This window comes from Denticeps clupeoides, chromosome 20 (assembly GCF_900700375.1).
Source record: "Denticeps clupeoides chromosome 20, fDenClu1.1, whole genome shotgun sequence".
NCBI classification, from domain to species: domain Eukaryota; kingdom Metazoa; phylum Chordata; class Actinopteri; order Clupeiformes; family Denticipitidae; genus Denticeps; species Denticeps clupeoides.
Genome location: NC_041726.1, coordinates 15,979,730 through 15,998,387, shown reverse-complemented (window position 1 = coordinate 15,998,387; position 18,658 = coordinate 15,979,730). Strand labels below are relative to the sequence as shown.

Here is an 18,658-nt window from a genome sequence, read left to right as displayed (position 1 = left end):
CAGGTAGGCCGTCTCGTCGTTGTCAGAGATCAGACCCACCACGACAGTGTCGTGAGCAAACTTGATGATGGTGGTGGAGTTAGTAGTGGCTGTACAGTCATGGGTGTACAGGGAGTACAGCAGGGGGCTCAAAACACAGCCCTAGTTACAAGACTTGCCATATCACATTTTGTGAAAATATTCACACAGAATACACTAAAACAGTATTGTCAGACATCTGGAGGTCCCGAATTCTGAGTGAATCAAAGAGCGGAGAATGTTACAAAAATTTACAAGAAGTAAGGATTTGGACCAAATCCATTGCGTGTCAGGAGGGGCTAAAACAATACTGCTCGTGACTGAAGGTGTATTCTGTTTCTGCCGTAAAATACCACAATGTTGTAAAAAGAATTCTATTCAGGAAAATCGTGGGACTAATTTGCCAGATTACAGAATTCGAAAGGGATTCGTTATCAGAAGGGTTAAAAGCATAGGACACGTTTCGTTGTGCACACCATGTGCTGTGCTGTGCTTCACAATGACAATCACTTCACTTTGACGTAATTTAGAATTTACGATGCGATATTTGACCAGTAGATGTTGCTCGTCTGCTAGCGATGAAACTGGTATCATGTTAAAAAAACGTCTGTTCCAATAGGAGCAGCACAGTCAGACATCACTAACCATAACATGATAAAAAAAACTTGAACTTGAGAACTTTTAAGAAATATTACAAATAATCTGACTGGGTTACAGTAAATGTACATTTGTACACAGTACAAGAGCCCCTGATGTAGCCCATTGGTCCAAGCTGGTGGTAGTGGGTGTGAAATGACTGACGGGTCAGTGTAGAGGTGATATTTATCACCTACCTTTCCATAAGCCTGTAACTGTCATTTATATTAACTGAGTCTGAGTGTGACTGACTGATAACAGCAAACCACAAAACCACGATTATTTTAATTAAAAGCTATATTGCCTCAGATGTTCCATGGTGCAGGGGTACACCCCCGGCCCTGTTTTACCCCTGGTTACACGAGAATCAAGAAAGAAGGTAAAACATTTCAGGACACTACAGAGAAAATGAGCAGAATTTGGTGTGTGGTGTGATCGCGGGATGTGTGCTGCACAGTTATTGGGAATTTGTTGTGTTAAGTCATCCTCCATGCCTATGGCTACTATTATTGTTCCATATTTCTGAATGTTACTGAATGGGAGATGGCTCTGCTCTCTTAGACCATATGTGACATTATTTGGCCAGTATTTCTCCAGGTTCCGTGCGTGAGGGTCAAGCACTTTGTAGGATGCGGTGAAACAGTAATTTTCTTCCACCCGTTTTTGCGTACCTGTGGCTGTCACATGACAGCAACTATGAGTGATCACGTTATTAGACCATTACCGTTCTACTTAAAAATTATTTACATAAAGTATAAATTATTTCACCTGGTTGCTGTTCTTTGAATCAGTCCCGATCGGTCTGAAATGAAAAGAATCATTTAATTGGTGTTTGTGCCCAGACATTTTTTTTAATTAGAAGGTTTTCAAGTACTCTATTTCATTATACATGGTTCACCCATTGTTACTGCCTAGTTTTTCTTTTCCCTTCTTTCTTTTTAATAAAGGACTTCAGTGAAATGTAGTAAATTAACACAGTTGTTTGTGTGAAATGAGGCAACTTGAAAAAAAATAAAAATACACACTCTTTCCTGCCAGCCAGTCACATTTTTCTATATATAATTTCAGACTGGAGACACGTCAATCCCTCCTGAGCAGGAAGCAGTAGAAAACAGACTCTGGGACAGGACACAATGCAGGCTTTTGTGGCAACATATTTGTTTTTTATTGCCAGTCTTTACATTAGGGCTGCTGCAGGTGAGATTTTTTATTTCACTTTTGTTTTACTGTCCGTCTAAGACTAATTATTTTACTGAGTGCATCTTAAATAATGTAAAGTTACTGCTGTACATTATTGTTTTATGTAACTTCTACCTTCATATACAGTCCAGGCCAAAGCTTGGACAAACTTTCTCATTCAATGTGTTTTCTTTATTTTTATGACCATCTACATTCGTTCATTCATAGTTTTGATGCCTTCAGTGAGAATCTACCAACGTAAATGGTCATGAAAATAAAAAAAACACATTGAATGTGAAGGTGTGTCCAAACTTTTGGCCTGTACTCTCTATTTTTAAAGTAGTCATAAAAAAACAATAATGATAATGATAATTTAAGGGTAGAAACCCTTGGAGTATAAACTACTGCATGAAATAAAAGTTCTGTAAATGCACAGAAAATGTCTGATTATGAAACGTCAGTTGTAAAGTGGGAAATTGTTCAAAACAGACAGACCAAATAGAAAAAAAAAACAGTTTATGTTTTATGCCTCCCCAAGTCCGAAGAGTATCTGTCCCAGAAGAGCATTACCTGACCCTGGACTGTAATGGCCTCAGCGACAGCCCTGAGACAGAGTGGAGACACGGGGTCAGCAAAATCATTGCCACCAAACATGGTGAAGCCGTGGCATACCTCAACCAAAAGAAATATGAGTTTATGGCTGGTGGATCACTCAGAATTCGGGACCTCCAGATGTCTGACGCCGGGGAGTATCTGTGCAACAGCCGACTGATGGCAGATGTGGACGTGTTGGAAGGTAGGAGGATGTGGATGTGTTGGAAGGTAGGAGGATGCTGACATGTTGGAGGGTAGGAGAATGTTGACATGTTGGAGGGTAGGAGAATGTTGACTTGTGGGAAGGTAGGAGGATGTGGACGTGTTGGAAGGTAGGAGGATGTGGACATGTTGGAAAGTAGAAGGATGCTGACATGTTGGAGGGGAGGAGGATGTGGACTTGTTAGAAGGTAGGACGATGTGGACGTGTTGGAAGGTAGACGGATGTTGACGTGTTGGAAGGTAGGAGGATGTGGACGTGTTGGAAGGTAGGAGGATGTGGACGTGTTGGAAGGTAGGAGGATGTGGACGTGTTGGAAGGTAGGGGGATGTGGACGTGTTGGAAGGTAGGAGGATGTGGACGTGTTGGAGGGTAGGAGGATGTTGACTTGTGGGAAGGTAGGAGGATGTGGACGTGTTGGAAGGTAGGAGGATGTGGACTTGTGGGAAGGTAGGAGGATGTGGACTTGTGGGAAGGTAGGAGGATGTGGACGTGTTGGAAGGTAGATGGATGTTGACGTGTCGGAAGGTAGTAGGATGTGGACGTGTTGGAAGGTAGGAGGATGTTGACGTGTTGGAAGGTAGGAGGTTGTGGACGTGTTGGAAAGTAGAATGATGCTGACATGTTGGAAGGTAGACGGATGTTGACGTGTTGGAAGGTAGACGGATGTTGACGTGTTGGAAGGTAGACGGATGTTGACGTGTTGGAAGGTAGACGGATGTTGACGTGTTGGAAGGTAGACGGATGTTGACGTGTTGGAAGGTAGATGGATGTTGACGTGTTGGAAGGTAGACGGATGTTGACGTGTTGGAAGGTAGACGGATGTTGACGTGTTGGAAGGTAGACGGATGTTGACGTGTTGGAAGGTAGGAGGATGTGGACGTGTTGGAAAGTAGAAGGATGCTGACGTTGGAGGGTAGGAGAATGTTGACTTGTGGGAAGGTAGTAGGATGTGGACGTCTTGGAAGGTAGGAGGATGTGGACTTGTTAGAAGGTAGGAGGTTGTGGACTTGTGGGAAGGTAGGAGGATGTGGACGTGTTGGAAAGTAGACGGATGTTGACGTGTTGGAAGGTAGGACAATGTGGACTTGTTGGAAAATAGGAGGATGTGGACTTGTTGGAAGGAACGACTATGTGGACGTTTGGGAAGGAAGGACGATGTGGACGTGTCGGAAGGTAGGACGATGTGGACGTGTTGGAAGGTAGGAGGATGTGGACGTGTTGGAAGGTAGGACGATGTGGACGTGTTGGAAGGTAGGACGATGTGGACGTGTTGGAAGGTAGGACGATGTGGACGTGTTGGAAGGTAGGAGGATGTGGACTTGTTAGAAGGTAGGAGGATGTGGACGTGTTGGAAAGTAGAATGATGCGGACGTGTTGGAAGGTAGGATGATGTGGACATGTTGGACGATGTGGACGTGTCGGACGATGTGGACGTGTCGGAAGGTAGGACGATGTGGACGTTTTGGACGATGTGGACGATGTGGACGTGTTGGACGATGTGGACGTGTTTGACGACGTGGACGTTTTGGACGATGTGGACGTGTCGGAAGGTGGGACGATGTGGACGTTTTGGACGATGTGGACATTTTGGACGATGGGAAGCGTCGGATGACGTGGAGTTAAATAGAGTTAAATTGCCTTTTCAGGAAAAGCCTTTTCTCTTCCTGTTGGGAGAACACTGCTGTTACCCTGTGATGGCTCAGACGACCGAAAGCAGCTCTGGTCTTTCAGGAGAAACAAGAATTCCAAGCGCATGAACATTTTCACCATGTTCAGGAACGGCACCGTGAAGAGGGAGAGAGAAGACCCATGGGGCAGGTTTGTTCTCCATCGTGGTGCCCTCGAGATACTCCAGCTGGTGCTGGAGGACACAGGAAAATACTTCTGCAACAGTAATCTGGCGGCGACCCTGACAGTGATGGAAGGTGAGATAGGAATGGGTTTCCCCCAAAAAATTCTAAATGATCAATTTATTCTCCCACATACATTTTTTTTAGATATCTGCAGATATCTGCACACTTTCTTCAGAAATTCCCTGAGACACCAGTTATGAATACAGCTGATACATTTCTTACTTTGCACCCAACACGTAATTGGTTAATATCCTTTATTTATGACAAACTGGTTGGTATGAAGTGTCCCTCTATTAATAGAATCAAAACTGCTTGGGAACAGGATTTTACAGTTTAAAGTTGTGCACAGAGCTCATATGTCCAAAGTCAAATTATCGCGCATTTACCCAAATGTGGATCCCTGCTGTGATAAATGTGGAAGTGAGGATGCTTCGCTTATCCGTATTTATTGGTCGTGTCCTAACCTTGAAAAATATTGGAGGGAGATATTTTCAAACCCCTTCTGTCCTCAAACAGCGTATACAACTTAATCTTTTGACTGCGCTTTTTGGCATCAGTGATGATGCACGTCTGACCCCGGTAAAATGCCGGACACTATCTTATGCTTCCCTTTTAGCCAGACGTGCAGTCTTACTCAGATAGAAATGTGCTGCTCTCCCCACCCATGCTCAATGGATGAGGCACCTTATGTCCTGTCTAGGCCTTGAAAAGATACGCTACTCAATTGGTGATGCCAAAAAAGAAATTCATAAGGTGTGGGGGCCGTTCCTGGAGTATTTTACAAGCCTTCAGTCTCAGAATCCGACTATTAGTATTACCCAGTAAAGTCCCAGAAACGATATTGTCATCTTGTTCCTTTTCATTAATCAATCAGGCATGAGGATGGGGTTATTATGTGGAAAGGTTGTTGGGTTTAGAATTGCACACGTTATTATCATTATTGTTCTTCGATTATGACTAAATTGTCATTTTTTCCTATAATACTGCAATGTTACCCGATCTTTGTATGTAACTCTTGCAGAATTGATTTACTTAGTCAGGTCTTTTTTTTTTTTTATATATCGTGTGCATTGCATTTTTCCCCCTTTTCTTTGTGTCTTGCTTAAAGTCAATAAAAATATATTTTGAGAAAAAAAAAACATTCAAAAGGCATAACAAAGAGCATCCATTTGAAAATTGAATCTATTTCAACGAGAGCAAAGCAATCTAGAGGCTTTCTAAAAGTATATTATTAAGATAATAATTACTGAAACTTTGCTCTATGGCTCTTTTTTGCAAGTAAACATTCTTTACTACTTCTAGTTCATCAGCATCACACTACAACAGTGGTCATGGAAACAGTTTCTTCAGGTACAGTAATGTTTGTGTTTATCATATTCATATAAAGAAATGTTATATATGTAACATTGACTGACCGGTTAAAAAAGTGCTGCTATTTTGGCCAATAAACAGAATTATGTGTGGTTTTCCTGTGAGGTGACCACATGTGCTTTATTCTGTCTATAGATTCTAAAGCAAAAGCCACAGCGCACAAAAGAGGTACATGACTTCATGAAGTGTGACATTTGAGGCATTTCTTAGGAAACTTCATGACGGCTGTTTTTTTCTGCTAGTGCTCATGGTTTCAGTTATCGGGCTGTGCGTACTGCTACTGCTGTCCGTTCTGCTCATTTCTTTCGTTTTGAGGCACAGGAGAAATGAAAGCAGAAGAAAGTATGGAACAACAGGTTAATACATTTCTGTAATTTTTTTCGTGCTAAATTAAATCTAAAAATTAAAGACATTTGTGATATAACTTACTGGAAGTAAAATGCTAAATCAAAATCATTTATTCATAATTACACTGCTCTGCACATTTTAACAAAATGTTTAACTGAAAATTAAAAACAAATCTGGAGGTGCCGGGAGGGTTCATGCTGTTCAAAAAAATGTTATACCTCAGGTTAAAGGCATATTTAATATATATGTTCCTAAATGCACTCTAAAATAAACACACAATTTCAGATATTTCCTCATGTGTTTTCTTTATTTTCATGACCATTTACATGGGTAGATTCTCACTGAAGAATCTAACTATGAATGAACACATGTGGAGTTATGTACTTAACAAAAAGTGGAGACCTGGTCTCCACAGTCAGAATATAACTAGAATATAAAACATGTTTTCAGTTATTTCACCTTTTTTTTGTTAAGTACGTAACTCCACATGTGTTCATTCATAGTTCTGATGCCTTCAGTGAGAATCTACCAACGTAAATGGTCATGAAAATAAAGAAAGCACATTGAATGAGAAGGTGTGTCCAAACTTTTGGCCTGTACTGTATGTTTTGCACATGATATGTATATTTAAAACAAAAATAAATATAAAACCTAACTTTGAATGTTCTTAGGATCAAGATTTAATCAGGACATGATGCTTCAAACCCACAGACTGGCACAGACAGGTGATAGTGTTGTCCACTACACTTGATACAACAGATTGAAAGTGAGATGAATTTAATTGTAAAATAAGAGCATTCCAATGTGCTGTAGGTTCAGAATCATCTCAGAGTGATGATGAGAATGGAGTAAGTAAAGATATTGCAATGCCTTCAGCCGTTTATGAAGATATTACTGTAATTATGTTTATGCTCAGAGTTTAGTAATTCATAATAAGCGTGTGTATGTGTGCAGATTTGCCCTGATACAGGGGACAGTGAGCTCCACTATGCTTCTTTGGGTCACCAGAACTGGAGAGAGAAAGGAAGAGTGCAGGACAAGACACATCAGGTCATCTACTCCACCATCGCCATTGCAGTACCTGACCAAGCCTGAGAAGAGATACCGGTCTTTGTTCATTTCACTAGTCATGATGTAACGCACTGGTATCACTGGTGTCTGCCGTTGAAGTGATCAGCATTAAATATGAGTAAATATGACGATGCTGGTATGGCTTATTCTCTCACTCACACACACATACAAGCTTGCTTATCAAGCACTGGGATTGCCGGAGGTTCGATGTGCCACAGCTGCATAGGTCACCTCATCTGAACGGAATGATAGGTCCTTCTGAGCAGAACTCTTTTTTTGGACGTAAAACTTTCAGGCTGGCATAGTGCACGTCCCCACCCTATAACCAATGACATGTCTTAAATACAGTACGCATGGGTTGTGACATTTTTAGTGAGTGCATACTTTTTTAATATAAAAAAATACCTTCTGTTCTCGAGTGCGGGTTTTGCCTGTTAAGGATTCGGAAGAAGAAATGAAACAGCAGTATTATAGTTATGCACAGTCTAGCACTTATTCTGCACAAGGGAAAAAAATGGTGGACACCTTGAAGGTGGCGGAGGAAGTAAGTACAGAGCGCACACAGGACGGCAGAAGCAGCACCCATGCCAGCCGCAAGCACCCAGCAGAGATCAGGACACCCACTCTCTTCACCTGAAGTGTGCACAAAGATTGTGGAGGTTATCAGTGCGGTCCACAGCAATTTTTTATCAGCAAAATGAAGTAGAGAACATTCTTGTTTGCATTAGACTTGATTAAAACTGCAGGAAAGGGATTTCCAAAAAAAAACTGGAGAAATACAAAAAAAGATGTAATTAATTCTATTGCTAAACAGCAATAACATACAAAGAAAACATACAATATGTCAAAATATCTAGACTGATAATATAATGAGATCGATATTATTTAGGGCAGGGTCGGTTTCCTGTTCAGGGATTGAGGCCAGTCCGAGACTCTGATGCCGCGGTGCCGCTGGGCTCACCCGGCTGTAACCCTGACACCATGAGTGCTGGGTGCTGATCACTGGAAGAGATATGTGTGTATGTGTGTGTGTGTGTGTGTGTGTGTGTGTGTGTGTTACAAGCTACGCATTTGTTTAGTTTTCTTTCTATTTTAAAAACATGTTTTCAGTTATTTCACCTTTTTTATGTTAAGTACATAACTCCACATGTGTTCATTCATAGTTTTGATGCCTTCAGTGAGAATATAAATGGTCATGAAAATAAAGAAAACACATTGAATGAGAAGGTGTGTCCAAACATTTGGCCTGTACTGTATGTGTTTTGCACATGATATGTATATTTAAAACAAAAATATGTACAAACAAAATCTAACTTTGAATGTTGTTGTCATTATTGCTATACTGTACATATATATATATATATATGAGAGAGTTCGATATATTAATAATAATGTCAATATATAAAGCAAATATATTTGCTCACATTTTACAGTTTATAATACATACGTATAATACATCCCTAAATACAGAGTTTACACTGATATGTATTTGCACACACAACTATTAATCATGTTTCTTTTGTCATGACAACTATTCAGTGTCTATGATATTGAAGCAAACAGCAAATGAAATATGCAACTGAAATATGAGTCAAGCAATGAACATGTGATGCTTTGTTTTTATCAAAATTGAAACTAGAAACGACCGATTCTGCGGCACACAAAATACCAACCTAGAAACGCCAGTTTGACGCTTGTCCCCAAATGCACCATCTTGTTCTGTTGCATGATGCAGTGATAGGTCCCCAAATCTGATTCTCGGACGTCGGTGACCACCAGACTGATCACGCTGCTCAGTCTATCCCAGCGCAGATCGAATCGATCCCCCATAGTTTGGGTGTACATCAAGTCCCCCGTTCTTGTGGAGATCTCGACCTTGAGCACTGCAGTCAGGTCCACTGCTCGCTGGTGGAACCATATGACTGCATCTGTGGAGTTGACGGGGATGCTGCAGGTCAGGGTGGCGTTCTCCTTACCTCGGATCATATGGGTCTGTGAGGAAGCGGTGGGGCTGACATATGATGCATGAACACCTTGTTGGAAAGAACCAAAAGTCATCATTTCGAGCCACTTCAATTTCGATCCCCTGGAATTCCATTTTTATGAAATACTCACAGAACGCGAGCAGGGCGTTTAATAGAACCGCCATGCTGGCCTGGCTGCGGGGTTCTAGTGAGGGGACGTGCTTTCGTACACGGGTGGGGTCTGAAGACCAGACCACCGGGTTTATACGCGCCCGACGATCCCATCACGATTACACGCCGAGGTTCGATTTCGATTCTGCCTAGGTTTCGCTTCGCGGCTATAACGCGCTATATAAGACCGGTCTCGGCATGCGGCACTGCAGGGAACCGCTAAAGTTCTTAAAAAGATTAAACCTATTCTGAATCTTAAAAAAAAAAAAAAAAACTCAACTGTGGCGCTCGATCTTGCATGAACGCCCCACAGAACGTGGAGTTAAAACGCGAAGCCGGGAATCGAAACTTTCCGCCCGCAGCCTCTTCACTTTCGTTTCGCAAACAGCGTGGGAATGACGGGACCCAGATAGCACGCCGCGTTTTTACCTCGGCAGCGAAGAGACTTTTAATTTGAAAATATCTTCTATTTTAAAATATCAAGATGCGCGGTGAATGCAGTCGATCGGACACGCCCAGCTCTGGATTATTGACAAGGTATGGAAATTGTCGACGTTTTCATCCTTTTAAATGTGTTGCTGTTCATAGTTCTGAAAAAAGTCAGTTCTAACTGTGTGCTTTCCCACAGGCTCCTCTGTCTCTGCCTTGTTAACTGTGTTGGTGAGTAGCATCTTCATTCCTCATCCAGACACTTATCCAGAGCGACTTACAGTCAGTAGTTACAGGGACAGTCCCCCCCTGGAGACACTCAGGGTTAAGTGTCTTGCTCAGAGACACAATGGTAGTAAGTGGGATTTGAACCTGGGTCTTCTGGTTCACAGGCGAGTGTGTTACCCACTAGGCTACGACCACCCAGACGCTCAAACTTGCCTCTCTCCCGGTCAGGGTCCTCCTATACCTGGACGTCATGCCAGGTCGGCGTCACCATCACCCTGCCCTGCAAGGCCGACGTGGATCCCAACTCGACCCCCTACGTCCAGTGGCTGACTCAGTCTGAAACGGTATTTGAGCGCAAGGGCCGTGAGGGTTTCCCGGGTGTGGGCTACGAAGGCCGAGCAGACGTCCCCCTGCCTCTGCTGGAGGACGGAAACTGTTCTCTCCACCTGACCGACGTCAGGCTGTCCGATGCTGGATTTTACCAGAGCTTTCTGGTGGTCGGCAAAGCCAACATAAAACAGAAGATTTTATTGCAGAGCGTGCAGCTGGCCGTCACAGGTAAGCTCTTTTAATAAAGCAGCAATCGAACTGGAACTAATGAGCACCAACTAAGCATTTTTATTCCATGTCACGCATCACATGTCAAATTTCCTGCTCTAATATCCATCTCTCCTTCTTCCTCATTAGACCACAAACACTCAGCAACAGTACAGCGGGGACAGGACATGGAAGTCCCGCTTCACTCCAGTCAGGCTGTGAGGCTGGTCTTTCAGGGCCTGCAGAGCCCTGAGTGGACCACGCTGTGGAGCAAAGGCGGCGCGAAGGACAGTCGCCTGAGCGAGTGGCCGGGGGCTTTGGTCCTGAAAGGGGTGAGGGACGGCGACGAAGGCATCTACCGAGTTCAGGACGACCAGGGGCTGGCACTGAGCACAGTCAGACTTACTGTCACAGACAACAAAGGTCTCAAACTTCATTAACAAAAGCCAAAGCAAATTCCATTTCAGCCATCCACTAAATGCTTTATAATTCTGCAGAACCCGTCAAAGAGAGGCTATATCTGGAGACCCAGGAGAATCCATATGCTGTAGGTGAGTTCAATTCCTCACATAAATATTATTAGCAATTATTAGGAGTGTGCGTGAGAGGAACTGAGATTTAATTGCTTCTTAGGCACTGTATTGAACAACAGTGATTTATGGCTGAGATTTGCTGAATCAGCAGTGTTTTGATCATTTATACCGTGTCAGTGTGGGGTACAGTTATATGCACCGTATTGAGGAAGGATCAGAGAGCTGGTGCCGTATTTACCAGTGGTGTTTTTTTTTCCCTCCCAGGAAGTGCGACAGTTCCCCGTGCTTCTTGCATTGGCCTTCTTCTTTTCTGTGCAATACTTCATCCCACCTGAATACAAGGTCCTGAGGACGTTTCTACTTTTCATTTTATAAATTAATTCAATAAATCTAAACTGTGCATTAACATCATGTGCTAATAACCACTTATCTAGTCATTAATAAACTATATAAAAAACTACAAATATTCTAGTGAATACATTAACAATACATCATTTTAAAAAGAGAATGATGCTTTGTATTTAAACTCAAAGAGTTTAATTAAACATGTGTAAAGTCTTCATCATACACAACTCATTTATACAGAACAATCATTACATAATAAATACTTCTAAACAATGTACAGTGAAAAGTGGCAGGTCACATCTGCAATGCCATCGGACTGTACTCAAGTACTGATCCTTTTTGTAATTACATGTAATCTGTCTGGGAGTGGCTGCTACCGACGGACTTTCCCAAAGTAAATGAAATATAAGACTGCCGGCAACAGGAAGTCCTGGAAGTGTCCTGGATGGGTCCGATGGAATGGCTCACCTCGTCAGCGGGCCTTAACTTCTTGGTTCACTCTGATTAAAAGTTGGGCTTGTGTTTCTTGACCTCCACCATGAGATGGTGCAGGTTGATCAGCTCTGAGCGCACAGTCAGGCTGCGGAATGTGGGTTGATTCAGGACCTTGTGGAAACCGTGATAGTACTGGATGAGCTGGGTGAGGGCCCCCTGGTGGAGAGAGACAAGTAAAACTTAATTCACTCAGCTTGAAGTTGAAGTTGAGCTTTATTGTCATTTCAGCTATATACGTGTTAGACAGTACTGGCGCTACATGTAACATTTGAACAATTAAACAAAGTTACTCACTGACTTAAAGTGCACGTGTGCAACATACAATCTGGGCTACATAAAGTGCATCTTGCAGTGATCTCGCAGTAAAAAAGCTGACGAGTAGTCATAGTATCAATATTAACTAATCAAATTATTACTCATAAGTAAAATATTAAGAAAGACTAAGTTACTTATTCTTATGGGCTGGGGAAACAGGACATTCAGATTCTAATGCCTTGGCAGGATGATGGGTTTAGTAAAATGAAATAGTGGGAAATGTAGGGTTGTAAACTGTTCTGCAAACAGTAAAAAACATGCAAATCATTCTACAAATGGTTCTACATTCAAGTTCAGTGAACTAACCTGAATGATACTGGTGCCATTTTTAAAGTTGGTGAAGGATCTCATCACATCCTGACTCAGAGACTCAACGGACTGCTTCCAAGTGCTGGAGAAACCCCTCACCAACTGAGTTATCCGCACTGAGACACACAGAGTGAAAATGAGAGCCATGTAAGGATCAGAATATTCTATTTTAAAAGGTCCCAAGACCTAAATATATATAAATATCTTTTTTGTGGTCCCCTAATACTGTATCTGAAGTCTCTTTCTAAAAACTAAAAAAAAATACATTTGTGCTGATTTTTACATCCGGTCACCGAGCAGAATGACCAATGTACTTTTTACACCTATCGCCACTTCTAGCCACTGCAGGACCACAGACAGGCTGGGGAACTCATATTACTGTTAAATCATCTCACAAAGTGAGATAGGGGACCTTATTTTGAAATATTTTTTAAAGCATTAAGGAGAGCTATAAGTCATGTTTAGCTGAGTGTCCTACTAACCTTCATCGTTCTTCAGCTTGTCCAGCTGCCCTCTCTCCATTAGAGCTTCACTCTCCTTCACAAAAGCAATCATTCCTCCAAATGGTGAAGACAGGATTTCTTCAATGAACTCCTGGTAAATCAGTCACATTAATAATAATTACGAAACAAAATCCTGGTCATGGAGTACCCCTACCAGAACATCTGAGCATAAATAAGATCCGGTTGGAGTGAAGACATTCTAGTAGGTGGTCCTCCATAAACATGATGCCAACGAGGTTTTACCTGAGTTCTGGCCATAAGGAGCTGCTGGAAGCCCTCTACTTCTTTACTGTCATCTGTTGCCCTCTCCTGAAATAGTAAAGAACAATAACATGGACAGTCAAATTAAATATTACCAATCACCAATTTCATAAACAGTTATGTCTCACCATGAGAACACTCAACATCATGTCATAATTGTTGATCAGAAATATCAGCTGATCTTTCCTGGAAGGAAATTCTGCAGCCATCTTCAGAACAAAGTTTTCCACTTCAACCTGAGAACACACACACACACACACACACACACAAATATATATATATATATATATATGCAGAATTCCAACATGATAACGACCCCAAACACACCTCAAATACAACCACTGCCTTGCTAAAGAAACTGAGGGCAAAGGTGCTGGACTGGTATGCCTTCAGATCTAAACCTTACTGAACATCTGTGGGTCTCTAACATCAACCTGCTCCGTCATGGACAAGTGGAAGTGGATTCGGTGGCAACCTGTGAAGCTCTAGTGAACTCCATGCCCAAGAGAGTTAAGGCAGTGCTGCAAAATTTACACTTTTATACATGCTGGACACTGATTCATATCTTCAGTGTTGTCCCAGAAAAAGATATTAACAAAAATGAGAGGGGTGTACTCACGTGTGTTCGATACTGTATATACACGCGAGTCATCTTAAACTAGTCGTACCTGTAACTGGCCCAGCAGCGTGTTGGTTCTTTCGTTGGGGAATGTCTGATTGATGCTCACGATTGTGGAGGAGAACTCTGCATACCGACGTGTAATCTGAATATCCACAGACAAACAAGCACATATCTAACATATCAAGGTTATATTGCATTTCTATCAGAGTATACGTGCAAATAAGTTTATATACATAGTGCGGTCGGGTGTCCAGCACTCCCAGTTTCTGAGGGTCAGTGCTGCGGATGCTCTGAATGTTCATCTCCAGAATGAGCTCAAATCTGGGCCACAGTAGCTCTAGGACTGCCTCCCAGTACCTGCACAAAAACACATATTTCTTCTGTTGTATTGTGGATGGTGACACAAACACTAAAGGCCTCCAAGAATTTCCCTGCTTAAAACTCTTAATTTACCATGTCAGTGGAGTTCATTTATGACATTTATCAGACATCCTTTATCCAGAGCGAACTTACAATCAGTAGTTACAGGGACAGTCCCCCACTGGAGCAGCTCAGGGTTAAGTGTCTTGCTCAGGGACACAATGGTAGTAAGTGGGGTTTGAACCTGGGTCTTCTGGTTAATGCACAAGCGTATTACGCTCTAAGATACTACCACCCAGACTTCTGCAACATATGCGCCTGGACTGCTATTTTCTCACTATGCCGGCAATTCCTGGATATAACCCACACTTCACTAGGACTGTGGCATCAACAACCATGACTAATCCAGTGCTGACCAGCGGAGGATTGTTTCCCCTTTATGATCTGTGGTTCCTGTCAAGGACTCTTCCTATTTTTCTGTTCAAGGAAATTTTCCTCGCCACTGCTGCCTCGCTCACCAGGAACCTTGAGCACGGTTCTAATGTGAGGTGCTTTGTACATGTAGGAATAAAAATTTACTTATTGAAAAAAGCAAGCAGACAATTCGTGAAATACGAGTGACAGTGAAATGACGCTGACTTGTCCAGGGCTGGAATGTTCCTCTTTGCCGTGATGGCTTTGAAGCGGAGGATGACGTGAATGCAGAGGAAGACGGCGATGCTGTCATAACAGTCAGACAAGTAGGTAGACATGTTCTTCTGTGGACACAAAAACAGTGCAGACGTCTCACCCACCCACCGAGTTTCAGGAGATACTCTGTCAGCCAGTTCAGCACCGCTGAGATAATATTTCCACAGAGCCAGGGCAGAGAACGTACCAGGAACATGCCGAGGGTTTTTCCCATGATGCTGTTGAACAGGTCCAGTGCTGAGTTTCCAGCCACCATGAAGAAGTCAGACAGGAACAGGTACTCACGACAGCCATTATCCAGCAGAGCGTAGTGCTGGCTGCGAAATAGTGTCTCGTATGGGTACTGCCACACGTAGGGGAACAAGGACAAGCAAAATATATTAAAATAATGATTTATTACTTTGTGTAATAAGATTAGTAATATCTATAATGAGTTTTACTAAGCTAATATAGTGTAGTAAGAATGATAATTTACCCTGTTGTCCCCTCTTTGAGCTGTGTGTGGGACAAGGATGGGACCCTCCAGTTCAGCAGGACTCAACACGGCCCCCCGCTGACCGAGGGTAAAAATTGTGTTCCTGCTCTTCAGGGAGGGCTTGGAGAAGAAGCCTGATGAGGAGTGAAGGACTGGTGGCTTCCAAGTGAGTGTTCAAAATGATTTTATGAAATTAAACAATCTTGCTGTGCTCATAAAAAACAGCATATGGGAGTCTGTCTCGTCCCTGCTATGAAAGGATATCTTTCTTGGCTGTGTCCTCTACTCCCATCAGATCGTCCTTATCTGCCACATCTTCGTACTGTCCATAGCAAACAACAGTTTGTTTCAATGTTCTATGAATGTTCCAAATAATCTGTACTCAAAAATGTGTTTCACAATGAGCATCTGCAGAACATGTACACACTGGACACATGGTAGTATGAAAGTCAAAGTGAAGTGATTGTCATTGTGATGCACAGCACAGCACACGGTGCACACAACGAAATGTGTGCTCTGCTTTTAAACCATCACCCTTAGTGAGCAGTGGGTGACAGGCGCCCAGGGAGCAGTGTGTGGGGATCGGGATTTGAACCTTCTGAATATTTACCACACAACAGTGATGATTCTCTATGATTCCCAGTTGTACACTGATCATTATTTACAGTTGAGTGTAATGGAATTTTTACACCTCCCACAGAATAATTGCGGAGTACATGCAAATTTACGCACCTGGACTTTGAGAAGTCGTCCGCTGTAGGACTTGAAGTAGCTGTAGTAGATCTTGCTCATGGTGTCCACATACTCATCCCTGAGCTCCTTGGCAACGGTCCTCTCGTTGGCCAGGAGAAACTGGTAGAAGAACCTGAACATAAGGACATAATGAGGAATTGAGTACATGAGTGCATGATGACGTATTAGTAATTTTCACTACCTGTATTTGAGGAGGGTGTTCTGAGGGATTTGGTAGTTGGTCATGGGCTTTCTAAATGAGTAGATCTTCTGTACTATGAACTCCCGAATCTTTGTAACAGCCTGTTAAAGCAAACACAAAATCTGATCAGTTACATCTGACATCCTTCCATTTATGTCTCTTGCTTTAACACAAATCAAAAATACCTTGATTTTTAGTCTATCCACATTGTCCTGGATGTCTGAGCAGGCTAGAGTCTCTCTGAAACTGAGCTCCTTAGCAAAGTTGATCTTCTTGTTCAGCTCATGCAGCTGTTCCAGAAACTCCTGTTCCGTTACAGGGCTTTCCAAGATTACTCTACAGAACACAAATATGGACAAAGAGCACAAAAGGTGTCATTTATTATCCTGAACCATATTTTCTTAAATCTTTACTCTGGACTCACAAGATCATAGTTTTGGGCACCACCAGCTCATCTACGAGTTGGCTCAACTGACTGCGCACAGCCTGCCTGTTCTTCAGCCGCATGTTCATGCTGACGGACTGCTGCTGTAGGGTCTGGATCTCACTGCTGATGGACGACAGGTCACTCTGAAAGCCGCTTAACATCCCCTCCATGCGCTGAATAAATGAACAAATAAAAAAAGAACTGATAAATACAGTACACTCAGGAAACATAGCACATTTAGAAGAGTCTTCCATTTACCTCCAGTATAGAGTCACAGGCAGTAATTTGGTTATGCAGAGATGCAATATTCTGACTCTCTTTAATATCTGAAAGCCTGTAATCAAGGGTCTTGAACTGATATGTTATCTTGTTGAATGTAGCAGAATCATACAATTTATTATTTAATTCAATCAATTTGAGACTACTACTTGACTTTGTATATAAACAATAAAAAATAAGTGCAAAATATTATGGTGAGGATACAGTCTTTGATTGAGGCTTGTTCAATACGCTGAAGCTCTCCTTCCACTTGCTTTGAGTATTGTCTAAGATCAACACCCTGCAGGGAAATGTTTTTTCATTTTAAGGATTAAAACATGTTGTATATACAAATTAATTAAATATCATGTTAAATAAAAAAAACATTTACCATTTTCAGTGCTTCCTTTACCAAATCGTCCTCAAGGTTTGCCTGAATGTGCACTAAAAGGTGAAAGGTAGGCACGTAAGAAACAAAAAAAAAAAAAAAGAGAACATATGCAGCTATAATATCATGCTGCTGAACTTACGGTCCACCTCATCCAGGATGAATTCATCAGTGGTCAAGTCCAGGTCGCCCAGGTTGATAGGAGAGACCACATCTGAATCAGGCTTCATCTGGCATGTTCAACAGAATCAATTGCCAAAATCACACAAAACATTAAAAACACCTAGATTTTGGAATTAGACAACAGTTCAATCATTATTCTTCACATAATAAGTGTTTTTTTTTTTACAATTTAGCATTTGTCTCTTAGCAAGACTTTGGACCTTCAACAGCATTCCTTTTATGATTCTAGATTTAAAAAGGGGAACAGATGGCTCGCAAAAACAGTGGCCTTCCATACACTATTATAAATATTATTTAGATGTTTAATGTGTGTAAAAACAGGTCACACCAACTGCGTATTAAATTTAATTGTATATCGTCTGAATATCATGTCAACATATCTGATGCATAACTAATAATAGTCACAGCCACAACGGAGATTTTTCGTTTATTCAACGTTTTCATCGCAACTGCAGACAACTAAAATAATTACGGAAATAATAATTCTACTAGTTCTCTCGGCGCACGGAACACAGTGACTAATGCGTGTTCCATGCTAGCTTTAGCATCGCTGTGCGACCCGCGCGGTTCTGTTAACGAGGGTTCTGTTCGACTTGCAGAAATATGTTTACCTTGTCTTGTGCACATGCCACCGAACCCGCCGCTGAACCGCCGACCATTGCCGCACTAGAGCCGGCTGAGATGACCACAACCTCCGCCATACCTGATTCCGTGTTGTCGACCTGTTTACTAACTCAAAACAAAACAGGCCAGATGACCTATTTGTCAAACCAATAAAATAATATTTTCACAAACTAAAACACAAAAATATAATATTTATAATAAAATAAAATGTCAAGACGAGTTTTGAATATATTGCGCCATTTCACCTACACCTGACTAGTAGCTACACGAGCAACATTAGGCGACGGACATCTCGCCCGTCCGACTTCTCGAAC

General features: G+C 42.0%; 4 protein-coding genes across 7 annotated transcripts; 2 read left to right on the top strand and 2 right to left on the bottom strand.

The window, feature by feature from the left end:
• Window positions 1–1,758: 1,758 nt before the first annotated feature.
• Window positions 1,759–7,406, top strand: LOC114770228 (uncharacterized). Its single transcript, XM_028963975.1, has 9 exons — window positions 1,759–1,851; window positions 2,372–2,629; window positions 4,297–4,575; window positions 5,806–5,853; window positions 6,010–6,042; window positions 6,117–6,230; window positions 6,894–6,947; window positions 7,036–7,070; window positions 7,177–7,406. The coding sequence occupies exons 1-9, from the start codon at window positions 1,788–1,790 to the stop codon at window positions 7,315–7,317; spliced, it is 1,026 nt and encodes a 341-aa protein (XP_028819808.1). The 5' UTR covers window positions 1,759–1,787; the 3' UTR covers window positions 7,318–7,406.
• A 119-nt stretch (window positions 7,407–7,525) lies between these two features.
• Window positions 7,526–9,665, bottom strand: LOC114770636 (uncharacterized). The gene is made up of 5 exons (XM_028964681.1): window positions 9,409–9,665; window positions 8,967–9,326; window positions 7,819–7,926; window positions 7,699–7,724; window positions 7,526–7,612 (listed from the first exon to the last, which is right to left on the bottom strand). The coding sequence occupies exons 1-5, from the start codon at window positions 9,440–9,442 to the stop codon at window positions 7,526–7,528; spliced, it is 615 nt and encodes a 204-aa protein (XP_028820514.1). The 5' UTR covers window positions 9,443–9,665.
• Window positions 9,666–9,703: 38 nt separating this feature from the next.
• Window positions 9,704–11,615, top strand: LOC114770233 (uncharacterized). 2 transcript variants are annotated; one of them, XM_028963980.1, is made up of 6 exons: window positions 9,704–9,965; window positions 10,057–10,088; window positions 10,314–10,643; window positions 10,773–11,045; window positions 11,120–11,169; window positions 11,420–11,615. In XM_028963980.1, exons 1-6 carry the CDS (start codon window positions 9,913–9,915, stop codon window positions 11,528–11,530), a joined length of 849 nt encoding a protein of 282 aa, XP_028819813.1. In that variant the 5' UTR covers window positions 9,704–9,912; the 3' UTR covers window positions 11,531–11,615. The 2 variants fall into 2 exon arrangements, with proteins under 2 accessions (XP_028819813.1, XP_028819814.1); XM_028963981.1 differs by having other exon boundaries at window positions 9,707–9,965; window positions 11,120–11,173.
• A 53-nt stretch (window positions 11,616–11,668) lies between these two features.
• Window positions 11,669–18,656, bottom strand: vps52 (VPS52 subunit of GARP complex). Of its 3 annotated transcripts, none has more exons than XM_028963939.1 (21): window positions 18,594–18,650; window positions 18,332–18,449; window positions 17,680–17,767; window positions 17,541–17,593; window positions 17,375–17,450; window positions 17,150–17,217; window positions 16,889–17,064; window positions 16,650–16,800; window positions 16,465–16,565; window positions 16,263–16,395; window positions 15,795–15,852; window positions 15,531–15,664; window positions 15,243–15,398; window positions 15,005–15,123; window positions 14,239–14,362; window positions 14,052–14,147; window positions 13,512–13,619; window positions 13,366–13,431; window positions 13,102–13,213; window positions 12,617–12,735; window positions 12,005–12,151 (listed from the first exon to the last, which is right to left on the bottom strand). In XM_028963939.1, the coding sequence occupies exons 2-21, from the start codon at window positions 18,419–18,421 to the stop codon at window positions 12,005–12,007; spliced, it is 2,175 nt and encodes a 724-aa protein (XP_028819772.1). In that variant the 5' UTR covers window positions 18,422–18,449; window positions 18,594–18,650. The 3 variants fall into 3 exon arrangements, with proteins under 3 accessions (XP_028819771.1, XP_028819772.1, XP_028819774.1); XM_028963941.1 differs by having other exon boundaries at window positions 18,590–18,608; XM_028963938.1 differs by having other exon boundaries at window positions 11,669–12,151; window positions 18,332–18,656.
• Window positions 18,657–18,658: the final 2 nt, after the last annotated feature.

What these genes read in the sequence shown, in the direction of transcription:
- LOC114770233 (XM_028963980.1), top strand. Translation starts at nt 9,913, where the DNA reads ATGCGCGGTGAATGCAGTCGATCGGACACGCCCAGCTCTGGATTATTG. An exon ending in CGTGCAGCTGGCCGTCACAG is followed by an intron (nt 10,644 to 10,772) that starts GTAAGCTCTTTT and finishes CTTCCTCATTAG; the next exon opens with ACCACAAACACTCAGCAACA. An exon ending in CCCAGGAGAATCCATATGCT is followed by an intron (nt 11,170 to 11,419) that starts GTAGGTGAGTTC and finishes TTTCCCTCCCAG; the next exon opens with GAAGTGCGACAGTTCCCCGT.
- vps52 (XM_028963938.1), bottom strand. Translation starts at nt 18,421, where the DNA reads ATGGCGGAGGTTGTGGTCATCTCAGCCGGCTCTAGTGCGGCAATGGTC. An exon ending in GACGACTTCTCAAAGTCCAG is followed by an intron (nt 15,853 to 16,262) that starts GTGCGTAAATTT and finishes TGCTATGGACAG; the next exon opens with TACGAAGATGTGGCAGATAA. An exon ending in AGAGGACACAGCCAAGAAAG is followed by an intron (nt 15,665 to 15,794) that starts ATATCCTTTCAT and finishes ACTCCTCATCAG; the next exon opens with GCTTCTTCTCCAAGCCCTCC.
- LOC114770228 (XM_028963975.1), top strand. Translation starts at nt 1,788, where the DNA reads ATGCAGGCTTTTGTGGCAACATATTTGTTTTTTATTGCCAGTCTTTAC. An exon ending in AGATGTGGACGTGTTGGAAG is followed by an intron (nt 2,630 to 4,296) that starts GTAGGAGGATGT and finishes TTGCCTTTTCAG; the next exon opens with GAAAAGCCTTTTCTCTTCCT. An exon ending in GACCCTGACAGTGATGGAAG is followed by an intron (nt 4,576 to 5,805) that starts GTGAGATAGGAA and finishes TACTACTTCTAG; the next exon opens with TTCATCAGCATCACACTACA.
- LOC114770636 (XM_028964681.1), bottom strand. Translation starts at nt 9,442, where the DNA reads ATGGCGGTTCTATTAAACGCCCTGCTCGCGTTCT. An exon ending in AAACGCCCTGCTCGCGTTCT is followed by an intron (nt 9,327 to 9,408) that starts GTGAGTATTTCA and finishes CTTTCCAACAAG; the next exon opens with GTGTTCATGCATCATATGTC. An exon ending in CTTCCTCCGCCACCTTCAAG is followed by an intron (nt 7,725 to 7,818) that starts GTGTCCACCATT and finishes AATCCTTAACAG; the next exon opens with GCAAAACCCGCACTCGAGAA.